A 17,863-nucleotide genomic window follows, 5' to 3' on the forward strand; every position below is an offset into this window, starting at 1 on the left:
ATAACGTCTGTCCTGCTGTGCTCCAAGACAGGTGTTTGTTTCAGCCTGGATCCCAGCGCCTAGACAGAAGTGCTCTGAGAAGGGATAAGTGGATAAATGATTTGTAGAAAGCAAAACATCTTTCCTGTGCTGCTTCTTCCTTGGCGTCTTTGCAGGGATGCAAAACCAACAAAAGGCTAAAGAGTGGAGATGCCAACAGACCTGTAAACGTTGCCGATGCTCAGAGGAAAATCTGCCCACAGGAGGGTGAATCTGCCCCTTCATGCTTAGTCTTCCTTTCTTCCCATCCTCTACCCTCCCTAATCCATCTGCCCCACCCCCAACTTTACAACAAGAAGTGACAACAGGAAGTCTCTCTTAAGCAGTTTTTAATTTCTCTGTTATTTGGTTTTCTACTTTGGTACATGGTAAATATAACCATATTTCACACAGAAGCTGACATACCTCATTATGACAAGCCCCATAAAACAGAGCCCATATAAATCACCTACCATGGTTTGGCTTCACCTGGCTGTCATTGCTAAAGTCTCTATTTCTAAGAGCACAACAGAGAACGGTGCTTGAATCTACAGATGAACAAGGACAGGGTGAGCAGCAGCCAAGTCTGCCGGGCTGGAGAGAAACCAAAGACATGGGCTCCTCGGTAGCTGGCTGGCTGTCTGCAGAGACGTGAATGACACAGACAGAGAAGCCACATGAAACCCTGGAGACCAGGGCAGCTGGAGAAACACTCCACAGCTATAGCCCATCTATCAGACACCTCTGGCTTCTCAGCCCTAAGAGATTCTGAAATAAACACAAAGCCCAAGATGGCTTAATACTGAAGCTGGTGGTACCTACATTTCGGCCTCAATCACCATATGGGTAGGTTTTATCTCGGGGCTCCTGACAGTCTCTCTCCTGGGCAGCAGAGCCAGCCAACCCCTAACATCCACCATGTCCCCAGGAAACCCCACAGCAAGACTCAGACAGGCTCTAAAATGTTTTGCCTTCAAAGGCCTGGAGATTGAAGGCAGTATCCAGAAACTTCTTCAGAGACACCAGATGAGTGTTCCTGTTCCCTGTGGCTGGTGCAGCCGCTGGGTCTCGGCCAACATACCTGGAGGAGGAGAGAGAAGCTCAGGGGAAGGGCTGGGCTGGCTTCGCGGCTACCCTAGGACCGCATGGGGTCTATGCTTATCGTCACCCAGCTGCAGGAATGAAGAGCCTGAGGCTCCAAGGGGCTAAGTCAGTGGCCTAAGATCAAAGGTAGGAGATCTGAGACATGCGGGAGGTTCTCTAGTTCAGTTCTGGCCTCAGAACAAACACAAAGGTTTGCTCTCCATACGGCTATTGAAGAGGATCCTTAATGGGGAAGACGCTCTGCCACTGACCGTCACAGAGCCAGCAGGGACTCGGGGGCCAGCTCCTCGGGTTTCAGTACAGCCCGGAGAAGGGCAGTGCCCAGTGCCAGCTCACACAGCAAATGCGGCAGGCCAGGCCAGGATGGGGCCCTGGCAAACACGAGGGGTGGGTGGCGGGCAGCCCCTGCACCCAGCCTTGTACCATATGGGCCGCGCCCGGCCCAGGATGGTCATGAAGCGTGGGCTGATGTAGTCATAGTAGCCCATGTTCTTGTGCTCCTCCTGACACCACACCAGCTCCACGCCCGGGTACTTTTCTGCCTCTCGCTTGATCAGGTCGAAAGGAAACGGAGAGATCTGGGGCAGGGCAGGAAGAATGAAGGTCATAGCCAGGGGAAGGGGGGTCTGCCCACAGACAGGCCCCCCAGAGAGCAGCCACCACCCTGCTCACTGGCTCCAGCCCTGGCACGCTGCCCAGAGCCAGTGGACTGGCAATTGGGCCTTGCCCACCACGCCGAGCAGCCGAGGGGCCCAGGCGCACCTGCTCCAGGCGTGTGATGGCCACGAGCTCGTCCAGGCCCTGGCTGCTCCGCTCCTTCACCAGGTCATAGAACACCTTGCCCGTGCAGAAGATGAGCCGCCGCACCTGCCCAGGAGCCCGCGCCGCAGCCCCATCCTCAGGAATCACCCGCTGGAAACTGGTTCCTGGGGACCAACAGGACATGGATGGGGCGTCGGCCCCCAGAGGGGCCAGAGCAGCCTGGGAATCAAGTCCACACTCCTGGCTCCTCCAGGCTCTCCTTGGCCACCGAGTCAAGCCCCAGATTTAGATCTGCAACATGAACCTCCTGAGCCAAACAACAGAACAGGAGATAGCAGACACCCTGAGACGTCCCGGGGACAGGAGTGGAGACAGCAGCTGCAGCCAAGGGCAAAGCCCTGGGAACACCAAGTTTAAAGTGATGGGGGACTGATGGGGAGAACCCCTGGAGAGGACAGAGAAGGTGATATCACATTCCCATCTACAGAATTGTTGTCTATCCCAGACCTGCTCTCCAGCCAGTCATGCACCTCCCGGGCACACTCAATTCCCCCAGTCATCAAACTGGAAAGTAAACCCTGGCACGGTTCTTCCTCCCTCAGCCCCAGAGCCCAGCTCCCAGCAGAGTCCCACAGATTTTTCCTTCCTGATCTCATGCCAGGTGGCAGGGAAGCTACTGTGAGGTCACTGCATCCGAGGTGAGGACCCTGAGGCAGAGGGTTCACCAGCACTGAGTGTTCAGCCCAGGCAGTCCAGCCTAATGCCAGGGCTCTGCACTGCTGGCTTAGCCACTGGCCACATCTGAGGAGATGCCTACACACGCGCAAGTGAGAACAAGCGCCTGCGCACGCCACTGAGGTCCCCGGACCAGCTCCCGCCCCTCCCCTACAGCCCAGGACCGTTTTCCCAGACAGCTCTGCTGTGACCAGCTTCAAAGCCCTAAACTTGCCCCCTTCAACCTCTATTGGGTCACATCTCAGTTCCAACACCAGGGCTGAGAGCTCTTGGAGGGGGTGCCAGGTCCCCAGGGCCAGTGATGCCTGTTGGGCTCATGAGTGATGGATGAATGACTGACACTCAGCATCCCATGAACCAGGCAGAGCTGCAGCAGACCTCCAGCCTCTGAGCTCTTCCAGCGCAGCCAGGCTGGCCCTCCTGAGCAGCCGCAGGGAGCTAGTGCATGCTCCTGAGCCTGGATCTCAGCCCAAGTGACCCAGGCAGGCTCAGACATCTGGCCGCTGCACCAACCTCCCAATCCAGCTGCTGGCAGGGACCATGTCAGAAGCTACAGGGCCAACAGAGCCACAGAAACAGAGGCTGCCCCATGGGCCCCCATCAGCCACCTCCCCAACCTGCCCAGGCACATACCAGATACCATCTGGTCAAAGCTGGACTTGGCCTCTGGGTGCCTCAGCAGAGATTTGGGTGTGAAGATGATCAGCTGGAAGGGAAACACGGTGGCTGGCTGCCGGCCTGCCCCCACTCGGCCAGGGCACCCTGCACTCGACCCCTGCGTTATCCCAGCGATGACCAGGGTCGGTGGCTCACCGGCTTGCGGAAGGGCAGCAGGATCTGCCGGCGCAGCACGTGGAAGTAACTGGCCGGCGTGGAGCAGTTAACCACGATCCAGTTGCAGTCGTAGAGCTGTCTCACCTCAAAGTCCTGCGTGAATGCCTGGAGGGACAGGGTGCAGCTGGGAGGGGACCTGCCTGTGGTACCCATATCGTGGCCTTGCCAGGAGTAGCAGCGTGTGGCCCTGTCCTGGGGAGGGGCGGGGAGCGGGCAGTACTCACAGGGTAGGCATCTGAGTCGTCATTGCTCATCTGCAGGAACCTCTCAGGCCTGGCTGAAGAGTGCTCTGGGCCCTGGAACAAATGCCAGATGGCCAGGCTGGCCAGAGTTCAGGGGGATTAGGGGTCTGTCACAAGAGATGGGGACCTGGGGCTCAGGGCAGGGTCTAGAGCGCTTCTGGAGGAGATGCCTAACTCCAGAATCTGAACCATAGGAAAAGCAAGGAATGTGGGAAGAGCAGGAAGGAGGGTCCAGCCAGAGCCAAAACGTGTGAGCACACAGGGCAGAAGGAAAAGTGAAAAGGCCAAGATGCTCTTTCTCTAGAAAGTTCTGCCTTGCAGCAGTGACCATTCGCTGAGTGCTCCCTGTGTGCCAGACATCGTTCTACAGACCTCACCCACATTATTCACTGTTCTGAGAGCAGCTCTGTAACGTAGATGAAGGTGAAGGGCGAAGACATTAAGAAGCAACCTCAAGGTTACTCAGTCAGAAAGGGGCAACTGCAAACCCAGGTCTGACTCCTCCTCCTACCCTCACCCACGTGGCTGCTCTGCTCCATAAGAGCAGCAGGACACCCCACGGTCCTCCAAGCTGGCTCCCCATGGGACAGGGGTGGCTGCCCCTCCCTTAGGGGCAAAGCCCCATGGACCCACAGCCACAGGTACCAGCCAGGCCAGCTCAGCTCCTCATCCAGCCTGGCTCCAGGTGAGAAGCCAGCTACCTCTACAACTGAGGGACCTTGGGCAGTCACAGGACTTCTCTCCTCGCATGTGAAACGGGAACAGAACCGATCTGGTGAGGATGCCACAGGATAATACATGGCATGGGAAGTGCCCAGCACCATGAGACCTAGCTCTGAGCAATGCTGATCAACCCCTGAATGTGTGACCAGTCCAAGCTGAGCAGGACATCCAGTCCAGCCAGGCAGTGACCAAGCCCCAGCCATGCTCTACCTGGTCAGGCCACACAGCCACCAGGGTGGGACCTCACGATGCACCTCCCTCCCCTCCCCTGATGACCTGCATATCCTCCTTCTCCCCCACCTGTGGCCCCTCCAACAACAGACGTTCAAATCTCAGCGGCTAGCTGTGTGACCTCAGGCAGGCTATTCTACCTCTCTGTGTCTCAGCTTCCTTATCTGGCAGTGGGAACAGGATCTGCCTCTTTAGGCTGTTGTAAGGATTGGAGGAGTTGATACACAGAGAAAGTTTTAAACGCACACAGCAGGCACGCGGACACGTCCGTTCCGTCTCTGACCTAGAGCAGTAGCATCATCACCTTCAGTAGTGCTGATGCAGACCCACGCAGGCCCACCCTGCGTCCTGTGGTTCCCAGGGGTTGGAAGGCACACAACCCCCTCAACTCTGCAAGCGGCCAAGGGTCCAGCCACCCTCTTCCAGGCCAGCCACGCCCTCCTGTGAGGCCCTCACCATGCCCTCCATGCCATGGGGCAGCAGCAGCACGATGCCATTGTGTCGCACCCACTTGGCCTGGCCCGTGCTGATGAACTGGTCGATGATGCACTGGGCCGTGTTGTGGAAGTCACCAAACTGAGCCTCCCAGAGGACCAAGGCGTTGGGGCTGGCCATGGCGTAGCCCAGCTCGAAACCTAAACAGAGGACACAGAGGTAGAGCCTGCCACACGCTGTCACCAAGGGCTGGGGCTCCGGCCAGCCCAGCCCGTCCTCACCCACTGTGCCTGCCCTGCCCATCCTTCCCTGGAGGCCGGAAGAGCCGGGGACTCCATGGGGCATGGGACATGGCATAGGACAGGCCCGGAGATGCCAACCTCAGCCCTGACCTCACATACAGCTGGCTTCAGCCTTAGCTAGACCAGGAGCCAAGTCCAAAGATACCCTGCAGAGGCCGCAGGGGCCACCTGCCAAGGAGTCCCTGCAAAATGAGCAGGGGTGCAGGACCAGCCCCAGAGGCTGCTCCCCAGAAGGGGTGGCCAGTATCGGGGGTTCCTGCTTCTGGGAGGAGGCAGGTTCAGAGGAAGCAGGCCAGCTAAAGGTTGAGCCAAGGGAGAGTTGAGGGTGTAGTCTGGGGAGCCAGAGCCTAGGAAGAGCCTAGCCTGAGGACAGGGCCTCTGGGTGCGGCGGCGCAGAAGACAAGGCAGGTGAGGAACGTGGAGGTGGCCAGGCCAGGAGGCTCAGGGCCAGCCAGCAGCAGCGGCCCCTAGAGGATTCAATGCAGTTTTTGTCTGGGCCCACTTATGCCACCCAGGGATAGGCTCTGGTATCCAGAGTCCCCATCCAGGCAAGACTGACCCTCAACTGGTCCTCTGAGGGCCAGATGGGACAGGACCACATCTCTGATGTGGCCTCAGGTCGAGGCTGCCCAACCACTGTCCCTCAGGGCTGTCCCATGAGCCAGGTCCACCCGGGGCCCTCCAAGCTCCTTCAGCCCCTGCCACCTCCAGACCGTGGTAGAAACAACAAAGACAAGATGCCCTGAGGGGCCAGACCCTCTTTGAGCTGCAGGCAGAGCTCTGACCCACCCAGGACTCCGTACTCCGAGAGGGAGCTGTTACACACGGTATAGGGGGCCTGGTCAGGCCACAGGTGGTTCATCGGGACACACGTCCTCCGGTCGACGTCCTGATCATGGAGAACGTGGTGCCTGTGGCTGGAGAGAGACAGACCAGGAAGCGGTGGGAGGCGGCGGACTGGCCAAGACACCTGCAGTGCCCCACGGGCTGGCGACCGCCGGACAGCCAGGGCCATCCGGCCTCTCCTCTGGGCAGCCTCCCCTCCCAGCAGCACCTGCCTCACACACGCCCTGAGGGTCTTGGAGCACAGACAGAAGAGTCTCAGCTTCCTACATAAGGAGGGTCCCATGAGACCGGCCATGCCAACCTCCATACTCCAGGCCCTGGGTGGAACCTGGGGCCCTAGGAAGCCATACTCCAGGGGCATTGTCCCCCTGCCCACCCTGCTAGCTCCCAGGATCACAGGAGACAGGAACTGCAGCACATAAGGAGGGGCCCCTGGCTGAACGCGAAGCCTCGTGAGGACTGACGTGCAATGCAGGGTGCAGCAGAGTGGCCCCCTGAGCCCTGGCTGAACAGGGCCAGCAGTGATGAGGGACTGGGACAAGGGAGGCATAGACAGCCTATTGAATTGTGGAAGCCACATCTCCAGGACTCACTAACATGGCAGAGAATGAGTTGAGATCCCAAACATCTGGGGTCCCAAACATCTGGAGTCCCAAACAGAGGAAATGTGATGGGGACAGCCAACAAGTGTAAAGTCCTCATCTGAACTCTAAACTGCAAACAAGAAAGATGGCAGTGGGGAGTTGGCTTGACAGTAGTTCAAAGGGAAACAAAGGATCTTGAGGACCACTGATGACCAGAAGACTTGACATCAACCAAGAGCTTACGCAGAGCAGTCAGGTCTGCATGCTGGCCCCATGGGGCAGAGAGGAGGCCAGGAGCTTTCAGATGGCCTGGCTATCTGAATAAATATTTCTTTGAGCTGTTCTCCATTTGCTGAATCATAGGTGTTCCACATCTATTCAAAGGGCTCAAACAGCCAATCAACTGTTTTAATCCCTTCTGACTCTGAGATTTTCCTTCCTTAGTTTTGAATGGTGGAGCATGGGGGTAGAAATACCATGAAATACCATGTTCATCTCCTCAGTGAGGCACGGATGCAGCTCATTATAGCACCTGGTCCGACAAGGAAAATCCTTTGAGGAAGTTCAGCAAAACACACAATGAGCAAATCAATCTGTGGACACTGGAGTTAACAATCACTCGAATTGCCAAGTTATTAACCTGTCATTCCTGAAACGTACCCAGCCTTCAAGCCTGGGAGGCCGATGAGCAAACAGTGATTAGGATACCAGTGAATTTCACGCTCAGGAGTGTGTATAGAGCAATGTGTGCCGATTTCCAGTGGCCCTGGGCCTGTCCTTCATTTGCCACAAGTTGCTGGAGCCATGTGGAGGCAGCTGTCCTGCCAGTGGGTGTTGGGAAAACAAAAGTGGGCCTTTCCTGCACGGTGGTCAGTGGTTTCTGTTTTTCCTCCAGACCATAACACTCAGCCAGGGATTGGAAAAAAAAAAATCAGTTCTAAGAAGCTTTCCTCTTAGCCTTCATTGAAATGATCATCCAAAGTCCCTGGGCCAACTGAGAGACCCCCAGCACAGCTGAACTCTCAGCTCTCCCAAGCAGCAAGGCTAACGCCCACGGGGCCTGGGCTCCTCCAGCCCCTAGCCTCACCTGAACGTGCCCCTCTCCACGTCCTGCCCACTGAGCCGCACGTGGATGCCCTCCTTGAGCAGGGAGCCGAAGGCCATGTACTCTGCCAGCGCCCAGTCCACCGTCCTCTTCCTGGTCATGTCTGCACGGCCCCGCAGGATTCGAGAGAGGCCTGAGGGAGGGAAGGGCCAGCCTGAGGGGTGCAGGAGCTTGGCCACCTCGCCTGGGACAGCTGTGGTCCCCAGGCCCCACGCCAGGTGTGTGCATATTCATTGTGTACCCTCCCCACAGGCCAGGGGCCTGGCAGGGCGCAGGGGACCCTCCTCCAGCCCCACCACTCCAGCCAATGTACTCGGCTGGCCGCGCGTTTGTTCCCACTGCCTCTGTCCCTGCGGGAGGGAGGAGGTGCCACTAGCTGAGCGTCAGCCACGTGCGTGTGCCACACGCGCTGAGCAGGGGACACTTCTCCAATGAAACGCAGGTACCGACTTCACTGCCTTTCAGATGAGAAGACGGGCTCAGAAGAGGAAAGTCACTCACTCACCCTCACACAGAAGGCGCTTGGATCTGAGCCCAGGCACCTGGCCCAGGCTGGCGTGCCGTCGGCCCCACACCCACACAGACCTGCCGTGACTGCACACAGCCGGTGCCCCAAGACACCTGGGCCCCAGAAGTGGCGGGATCCTCCTGGAGCACCCACAGCCTGCTCAGAGGGTGCAGGGGGCCCTACTACCACCACGGGGGCTCTTCAGGCTGCCTGAGTGGAGGCCACAATGGCTACAGCCAAGAAGCACAGCCAGTGGCCAGCTACTAGACCAGGGTCACCCTCTATCATCTGTCCAGTTTGGCACACTTGCCCCCCAACATTCTAGACCCAACTGCCCCCTCCACGGGAAGCCTTTTTTTCCTGCCCTCCTCCTGTCTGATCCAGGGGTACCCCTAACAAAGGCACTGGGGAAACCCAAGGTGTCCATGGAGGCCTGTGAGCGGCACTCACTGGGGAGCATGGCATCCACATCTGTTCACCTGAAGAGTTATTATCACAGATCCCTCACGGGCATGAAGGAAGCACAGAGAGCTCAGCTGGTCTGCCCACAGCCAAGCAGGGATGAGACTGGGCCTCCCTGACTCCTGACACCACTTTCTTGGGGCCTGATGTCTGGGACAGTGGCCCATGCCAGACAGCAACCTCACCCACGTGGATCTTAAAGTCCTCCAGGGGCACAGAGCTGGCCACTTCACCAATGTGGGTCAGCGTGTCCTCAGGAACACCTGTGGCTGGGCACGTCATGCTCTTGGGCTCCCCATCCATGTTGAAGAAGCCTGAGAGGGCAGAGACTCTGTGACTTTTGGGAGGCAGTGGGGCCTTAGTTCCCCTGACCAGCCCATCTCCCTAGGCCTGCCTCTCCCACAGCCCCAGGGGGCTCTCAGCCACACGCCGCTCACTCACCAGGCCAGGGAGAGTCCAGCCAGTGCTTTATATGCAGGATTTTTTTATCCTTGGACCTGCCATACGCCTCCTCACAGATCCGATCATATTTGGCGATTTCTTCCTGAAATAAGAGTGAAGGCCTGGATTGAGGCAATGATGCCCTGGGCAGTCACAGGCTGCGTGACTGGTCCTTCTGACCATGCTCTAGAGGAATGGTCTTCCCCTAACCCAGAGGGACCTTGATTGATTTGATTTAGTCGATAAGTCGTGTCCGACTCTTGCGACCCCATGGACAGTAGTCTGCCAGATTCCTCTGTTCATGGGATTCTTCAGGCAAGAATACTGGAGTGGGTTGCAATTCCCTTCTCCAGGGGATCTAACCAACCCAGGAATCGAAGCCGGGTCTCCTGCATTGCAGGCAGATTCTTTACCAACTGAGCTACCAGGGAAGCCCAAGAGGGACCTTATGGCCAGAGTTTAAAGTCCCAGAGTTCCGGGGATCCTGGAAAGAGTCCATGGGATTGCACTCGGCAAGGGACTTGTGGGAGCCCAGGAAAGACTCACGGTCTTTGCTCTCGGAGCACCTGACAGAGGGAGGGCCAGCATATCCACAGAGAACACTGGGGACAACCCGGCTCAGGGCCGCCTCCCACAGGAAGCCTTCCTGGACTCCTGCCTTGGGTGGGCTTCCATGCATCGCCACACTGACTGCATCCCACCGGGCTGTAAGTGTCTTTGGTCCTCTGTCCCCCTGGATAACCGGGGCCATCGCCAGCCCCCAGCCCTGGGCTGGTAACATCAGCAGCCCCTCAGAGTCTCGGCTCCAGCAAGGTGCTGACGGGGCCCACCTCAAACTCCTGCAGGGTGACCGTGCCCTCAGCGATGAGCTTGTCCGCGTACTTCTTCAGCACAGGCACCTGTCTGTGGATCTGCTTATACATGAGAGGCTGCGTGAACATGGGCTCGTCCATCTCGTTGTGGCCACGCCGGCGATAACAGACCTGCAGGGCAGAGGGTGGGTCCCCAGGCCCAGGCAGTGTGGCTGACACAGTCACTGCCCACTGGGGCACACCTGGAAGGCCACACCCTTCAAAACCTCACCAGCCCTCATGATCACCCGTCACCAAATGCCCCCGCCAGGCCTCTGCAGAGACTGTGCCCAGTGGCACCCAACCTGCTGCCCAGCCGTGACCGCTGAAGATGCTGCAGCCCTGGCGAGCTTGGCACAGCAGGGACAGCTGAGCCCACCGAGCCGGGGCCCCCCTCACCCACCAGGTCTACCACGACGTCTTTATTGAAGGTGTTCCTCCACTCAGCTGCCACGCTGCACACGTATATCACAGCCTCTGGGTCATCTGCATTCACGTGGAAGATGGGTGCATTGACCACGCGGGCCACGTCGGTGGGGTACGGAGAGGAGCGGGCCATCCGGGGGTCCGTGGTGAAGCCAATCTGCAGAAGCAGGAAGAACTGAGAGCTGGACAGCTACAGCTGCCTGGAAGGCCGGGGGTCCGGCGGCTGGGGAAGGGGTGCCTTTGCCTTGAGGTCCATCAGGCGTGGCCGGGAGGTGATGGGGACATGACCAGGTAACAGTGGGTGACCTTGAAATCACGGAGACAGCAGCACCACCAGGCGAATCACACCCGCTCTTTCTCCTGCAATCATCTGTATACAGTGGGAGCAGGGAGCCCAAGTTGGGATAAAACCCAGTCTCACCAATTACTAACTATACAACCTTGGGCCAGGCACTTAAACTCCCAAAGCCTCGGTCTCCTCATTGATTAAAAGGGCTCATTAAATTCCTACCTCACAGGGTTATACTGTGAAGATTAAATGACTTAAATGACTATGCAAATAAAGCCATTAACCCAGGGCTTTACAGGTTCAGAAGAGCTGTCGTTAACCACAGTTGCCTTAAAAGCAAAAGCTGTGAGAGCCGTGTTCTAAGACTGGGTCACATGGAGCTAAAGGCAGCATCTGATTTTATATGTGCAGCCTCTGGGGTAGGTGCTGGTTATACCCATCTTCCTCTGTCCCGACAGCTTTATCATATATATGTGTGTGTGTGCCCACATACTTGGGGACGCGGGAGAGAAGGACAGAGAGATAGATACACACAGAGACACACACACAGATGTACACTCCTCCCATTCCACAGACCAGGAAACCAAGGCTGAGAGATCAGGCACCTCGCTGAAGGCACACTCTGCTAAGTGGCAGAGCAGTGGGCTTAGAAGCAGGACTGTCCCACTCTTCTCCTCAGAGTGCTGCCTGGACCAGGAATAGGTAACACTGCCAGGGCCAGCATGCAGTCCTGGCTCTCACCTGGTTGTTGACGACAACGTGCACGGTACCGTTGGTGGTGTAAGAGGGCAGATCGCTCAGGTGGAAGGTCTCATAGACCACGCCCTGGCCAGCAAAGGCAGCGTCCCCGTGGACCAGGATGGACATGACCTGCAGGACAGGGTATCAGTCAGGAGGCCCCCCCCATGCTCCAGCCTGTGCCGCCCAGCCCCAACCCTGAACCTTGGAGTCTACCCCTCGGAGCTCACCCCTCAGGAGCCCGGCCCACAGAACCCAGGTCCTCAGGGCCCAGGAGAGCTCACCTTCTTGCCCTGGGCGTCCCCGCGGTAGAACTGCTCCGCCTTCGTCTTCCCCTGCACCACGGGGTCCACAGCTTCCAGGTGGGAGGGGTTGGCCACGAGCGACAGAGTGATGTTCCTGTTCGTGACACGATTGATCCGCTCGTGGTACATGCCGAGGTGATATTTGACATCTCCAGAACCCTGAAGGTTGAGGTGGCCTGTGATGAAGTCCCCACCATCCCAGACATGCAAGTCCACAGCGGGGCTGGGGCATCCCCTGGAGTCTGCTCCCTGGGAAAGTCGTGCTGTCCCTGACCCACGCCTGCATTCCTCCCCCAACCCTGGCACACGCCCTGCTTGTCTTCCAGCTGCTCTAAGAAAAGCCGGCGGGTTCCCTGGGTCGTGATCCCTCATCAGAGCCCCTGCACATTATCAGCAACCATACTCTCCGCATGAATGATGGCAGAGTTGGGGATGGGTAAAGCACCCTTAGGACGGGGCCAACCAGCGACAGTGAAGGCCAAGAAATGAAGGACAGCTCTTAACTGGAGTTAAGACCATGGGCCAGGCCTCTGGAAAAACACTGGAGCAGGACCCCTACTAAATTCCTTTCACCAAAGTAAGCAAGAATGTGCACACGGCAGACAAAACACAGTAGCAGGGAAACATGACACATTTTATGATCTTAGAGCGAGGAGTCTTTCTAAACAACACACAAACCTCAGAAGCCACAGAGGATAAGACAGCCAAAATCTAATATATTTGTCAAGGGGGAAGAAGATTCACGCACAGTATTAGGGGGCAAAAAAATCAGGCTGGGAAAATATCTATCACACAAATGCAAGCAAAGGGCTAACTCCTTCAATACGTAAAGCACTTTTCACCAAGACCCCAGGGAAAAATAAGCACAAGCCAGGAAAAGGAATTTACAGGAAAAGGCATACATGGTTTAAAAACATGTGAGAAGACACTCAAATTCATAGCAGAGAAATATGTTCAAATGCAGTCACTCCTGGACCCATCACATTGGCAAAGATGGAAAGGGTGGATGGAGTCAGGGAAGGGGGGCGTGGCCTGGGACTCGCACACAGTAGGCAGACTCGCCGCCGTCTGCAAGCTGTTTGGAGGGCAATTCAGTCCTGCCTCCTCAGCTTCAGCCACGGCATTTCTCAGACACTATCTAGAAATGCACACAAATATGTGCAAAAACACTCATCCCACCACCTAACGCTCATCAACAAGAGACGGTGGAAACCAGAGGGGCATTAGAAGCCCGGGGAGCTTGGCGTGCAGCTCTAAAATAGTGGCGGTTCATTAAGGGAAAACAGCAAGGCGCCCAGCGGCGTCTCGAGCTGCTCCCCTGGCCTCTTACAAATAAAGCTGTGCTGGACGCCTACATGCGTTTGCACTGCGTGGAACGTTTCTGGAATGTTCCACCTTAACATGAAAACTGACCACAGCAGAGCCTCCGGGGAGCAGGAAAGCAGCCTCAGAAGGGAAACTTACTCTCACTAGGAAATCTTTTCTTCAAATGATGCTCACATTGTTTTTTCAATTAAGAAAAAAGTAAATTTGTTTAAAGAGCTCTTTGGCCAGGTTTTATAGTTCACTCATGTCATCTGTAATTGCTCACAACCTATTCTGGGACCAGGAATTTTTATCCCCATTTTACAGGAAAGCAAAGTGAGACTCAGAGAACGGAGGTGCTTGAGCAAAATGGACATGATGGTGGAAAGATCCTGAGTTGGGAGCCAGCAGATATGGATTCTAGTCCTGCTCTGGTCTAACGTGCTGGATGGCTCTAGAGCAGTCATTTAACGTGGCTCATTTTAACAAAGCATCCTCCAGTGCTGGGTGCTGAGGCTTCGGGGTAAGGTCCCTGCCCTCACCTTGCTACCAGCCTGGATGGGAAAACAGACACACACACACACACACACACACACACACACACACACACAGAACAGAAAAGGCCAGAGCAGACACAGTTCTTCAGGCAAAGGGAGCACAGAGGAGGCACAGACAGCTGTCCTGCCTGGAGGACCAGGAGAGCCATCAGACGGGGTGATGGGCAGGACGTGAAAGAGACAGCGAGAGGAAGAGAAGACGGCAACGTGGCTGAGGGCCCAGCACGCACAAAATCATGGGATACGCGGCCTACATGACACGTAAACATACCAGGAAGTGGGTGAGGGTGGAAAGCTGTACCCTCTGCTCATCAGTGGGCACAGGAAACTGTCCTGACCTCCCAACACTGTGCTGGGCAAACAAGCGAGTGAGGAGTCCTTACGGGCAGGCAGGGCTCTGGGCACAGAGACACAGCCACAGGGGCTGAACTGAGTAACTTCAGGCACTCCCCTGCACCTCTCTGGGCCTCAGTTTCCTTGGCTGGAGATAGCAGGTTGGCCCAGATCATCCAAGGATTCTCCTAGTTATCCGAGATCAGAGCACTTGGTTCCAAGGCACCTCAGGAGCCTCACATTGACACCCCCGGCCTTTCTCCCACTCTTCTGCATGTCTGTCCATCTCCCAAATACCCAGCTCTCCAGGGGCTCTGGTGCCCACACTTGGCACCCACCTCGTCCGCCGCCTCCAGCTTGGGATCAAACTGGCAGAAGATCTGCTCCAGGTCCTTGCGAATAACGTTGGCCAGCACATTCAGCCTGCCCCTGGGGCCAGAGGGGACAGGGCTCTCACCTGGCACAGAGGCCACTTCCCTCAACACACCCCAGCATAATCATGCTCCCTGTCCACCTGCCACGCAGGAACAGCGTGGGCATTGGGACCCCAGCCCTCTGACCCTGTCTCAATCTGCAAGGCATGTGAGCAGCTCCAGCTGGCCAGCTCTCCCTGGCCAGCAGACACCCACACCCCTCAGACTCAGGAGGCCTTCATGAGCAGGGAGCCACCCAGCCTCATGGCCAAGTGTCCACTCACCCCCTCCCTGACCCCAAAGCTGAGCCCAACCCAGAATCTTGATCCCAACCTGCTAACACAACGCAACCACTCCCACACGGCTCGCCAGCCCAGCCTAGCAGCATCTTGGAGCAGGATACAGAAGAGGTGACATTTCTGCCCTTAGGAGTCACCAGAGGGCCTGTCCAGACGAGCTTAGGTCTGGTGGGTGGGAGGGGGTGGTCCAGGGGGGTTGTGGGGAAGCAGCTAGGTCCAGGGATTCTCCAATCCAGCCTGAACTTCCCATCATGGGGCAATATATGCAGGGGTGGACACCAGCCTGAGGCAGGCACAAGGCGTGACTCAGAACTCACTTCCACAGCCCAGCAGCAGACGCCAGCCCTAGGCCTGCGCATACTCTGGTGTGACCTCTAGCCCCACAGGGCCCTATGACAGAAGGGCAGCCCTCTTCCGGTGGGCTTCTCTCTTGTTCTGTGGAGGGAGGGCTGTATGGACACAGGAACCAGATGAACACCCCTCAGCCCCTTTGGGGAAAGCCCTCAAGTCTCAGAGTCCCCTTCTCAACCATGGAGGCTTGGCCGAGGGCAGTCCTTGGCCCCGAGAAGCCTCCTCAGGCCAGGAGCCCGTGCAGCGCCAGCGCGGCCCAGCACCGTTCTCTCCCCACCCCCCACAGTTCTACTGAAGCCAAGCCGTCCTGAAACCACGGGGTCCTCTCTGCTCCCTCCAGGGCACAGAGCCTGTGAGACAAAGCCTGGACTCCTGGCAGGCCAGCCCACAGATGGGGACCCTCCTCACACTTCATCGTGATGCCCCAGTGCTGAAGCAGTAGGGGACTGGCCCCCTGTGAGTGGCTGGAAATGGGCATGGGAAATACCGAGGCTTTGCCCCTCAGACAGACAGCATGTCCTGTCCCTGCCCATTCAGCAGGACCCCTGGCCACCCTGGCTATATTCCTCATTATCCCACAGGCTCCAGCTTAGAGGTAACTGCCCAGTGGCCAGGCCAACCTTCCAAGTCTTTATCAAAGTCCCAGGGAAATGAGTGGTCAGCTAGCAGCCAGGGAAAGAGACATTCAGCTGACCTCCAGAGACCTCCCACCAGGTGAGGCCAACCCAGGCCCACGTGTCCAGGCTCTGCCCTCACTTTTCTGGGCTGTGCCACTCCACAGGAACCTCAAGTAGCATGACATAGCCCCTTCTGTCATCTCAGTATTGCTGGGGATGGTGGCAGTGTGGTGAGAAACTGAGCCCAAGAGAACCCGGTTCCAGAGGCTTTGGCCACACGCTCAGCTCTTCCTGTGATGAGCAAGCCAGGGCCCAGGGACTCAGAACTTTCCAGAACCCTTTGCCTCTACCCCTAGGTCCCAATAACACCCCTACTCTGACTTTCAAAGCCTCACATCCATCTCAGCTTGCTGGGCCTGGGGGAGAAGCACAAGGCTGAGGCAGGGAGGACCCACCTGTGGGGCATCCCCAGGATGACGTTCTCGATCCCCATCTCACTGGATTTGTCGATGATAGTCTTCAGGGCCGGAATCATGACCTCACAGCCCTCCAGGCCAAACCGCTTCTCTGAAGACCACTTCCTGGCCAGGAAGTCTTCAAACCTGCTTGGGGAGGGGAAGAAAAGGGTGGTGAGGCAGGGGCTCGTGGGGGCTATTCCTGAGGGCTTGGAGTAGGGTGCCAGGACAGAGGAAGCTACGAAGTCACATCTCTCTGCACAGTCCAGGGCCTGGCACAGACACCATGATGCCCCACCAGCAAGGAGCATAGGTCTGGGGGAGGCTGAGGCTCCTCCCAGCTTAACCAGAGGCCTCTGGCTGCATCCATTCCCGGGAACCACCTTCTCTTCCCCTTCCAGTCAAACTGCTGCAACTAGCCATCCCACTGTTCTCGGCTCGCTGCCCTCCAGCACACATGTGCCCTGGAGCTCTCTCATCATGTTCCAAAGACCTCCTCACGGCTCAATTCAAATTCCAGCCCACATGTCACTGCTCAGGGAGCCACTTTATTCCCAGCAGCTGGGTCAGGGGCTCCGCCAGGGCCCCACAGTCCTGGGTAGATCCAGCTTCACAGAAGTCCAGCCCTGCCCTACCTGCAGGAAGTCCCTGCTACACTCACTCCACGCAAGGACATCTTTATGTCACTTCCATCCTTGTTCAGTGTCATGATCTCCTGGAGCCCCACCCAGCCCTGCCTTCACTTGCCAGGTACCTCCTCATCAGCTAGGGCTTGGGATGTCTCAGACAGCCCTGGAGCAGGCCCCCCAGCCACTGGGGCTTCCCAGGGAGGTGCTGGGGGCCCGACCTCATGGAGCGCACTAGCCGGGCCAGCAGGGTCCGCTTCTCCTCGCTGGAGAACTGCATCACGCCCGGGGTCTCGAACTTCTGCCGGATCCACTGGCACTGCTCCACATCATTGATGAACATGAACTCCAGACCAATGTGCTGGCAGTATGTGCTCTGTGGGGACAGGGGAGTACTCCACAAGGAGCCAGGAAGAAGACGGACAGCCTCAGGGTCTGGAACAGGAAAGGCAGTGCCCTCCCTCCCTCTAAGGCACGCTGGAGAGCTTCATCAGGTGTGCCCGACACGCCTGCCAGTGCTCACCTCCAGGCGCCTTATGATCTCCCGTAGAGAAAGGGTGTTTTCGGAGCCTCCAATAAAAGTGGTTGTGGGCAGCTGGAACTCCTTATCCAGGTCAGCCTCCCTCAGGTTGTAGAAGGCTGGGAGGCCCATGGGGCAAAGTCCAGCAGACAGGAGAGAGGGAGGTGAGGCGCAGGTAAGCCTAGCTGCATCCCTAGACCTCCTAACAGTGCCCCCAGCACCCTCCCACCACGTCCAGCCTAAAGGTCAAGGGCCTCTGTCCGCAGCGCACAGGGCGTGAGAGTCAGAACCGAGCTTGCCATCACAAGGATGAGCCTAGACAGGTGTCTCACACTTGCTGAGTGGGTGCACCAGCTGGGGAGGATGGAGAGCCCTCCCTTGCAGGGACCCGACGCATAGATGGGCGAGGGTCAGAAGAAAGCCTCTCAGGCTGATGGCTAAGACCC

The 17,863-nt window shown here is 57.3% G+C and overlaps 1 protein-coding gene across 5 annotated transcripts in view; it reads right to left on the minus strand.

Annotated features, from left to right (window-relative positions):
* Positions 1-351: 351 nt before the first annotated feature.
* OGDHL (oxoglutarate dehydrogenase L) overlaps positions 352-17,863 on the minus strand; it is a 32,765-nt gene continuing 15,253 nt past the window's right edge. For all 5 annotated transcript variants that reach the window (XM_044942426.2, XM_044942424.2, XM_006065676.4 and 2 more), the window contains 19 exons: positions 17,421-17,536; positions 17,119-17,273; positions 16,272-16,418; positions 14,475-14,565; positions 11,921-12,100; positions 11,640-11,768; positions 10,587-10,766; positions 10,163-10,315; positions 9,333-9,435; positions 9,077-9,205; positions 7,904-8,054; positions 6,176-6,303; positions 5,106-5,284; positions 3,678-3,749; positions 3,433-3,558; positions 3,253-3,325; positions 1,885-2,048; positions 1,546-1,700; positions 352-1,099 (listed from right to left, as the gene is read on the minus strand). In XM_044942426.2, the coding sequence (XP_044798361.2) occupies positions 976-1,099; positions 1,546-1,700; positions 1,885-2,048; positions 3,253-3,325; positions 3,433-3,558; positions 3,678-3,749; positions 5,106-5,284; positions 6,176-6,303; positions 7,904-8,054; positions 9,077-9,205; positions 9,333-9,435; positions 10,163-10,315; positions 10,587-10,766; positions 11,640-11,768; positions 11,921-12,100; positions 14,475-14,565; positions 16,272-16,418; positions 17,119-17,273; positions 17,421-17,536 (2,555 nt within the window). In that variant the 3' untranslated portion in view covers positions 352-975. The remainder of the gene's footprint in view (positions 1,100-1,545; positions 1,701-1,884; positions 2,049-3,252; positions 3,326-3,432; positions 3,559-3,677; positions 3,750-5,105; positions 5,285-6,175; positions 6,304-7,903; positions 8,055-9,076; positions 9,206-9,332; positions 9,436-10,162; positions 10,316-10,586; positions 10,767-11,639; positions 11,769-11,920; positions 12,101-14,474; positions 14,566-16,271; positions 16,419-17,118; positions 17,274-17,420; positions 17,537-17,863) is intronic.

This window comes from Bubalus bubalis, chromosome 4 (assembly GCF_019923935.1).
Source record: "Bubalus bubalis isolate 160015118507 breed Murrah chromosome 4, NDDB_SH_1, whole genome shotgun sequence".
Classification (NCBI taxonomy): domain Eukaryota; kingdom Metazoa; phylum Chordata; class Mammalia; order Artiodactyla; family Bovidae; genus Bubalus; species Bubalus bubalis.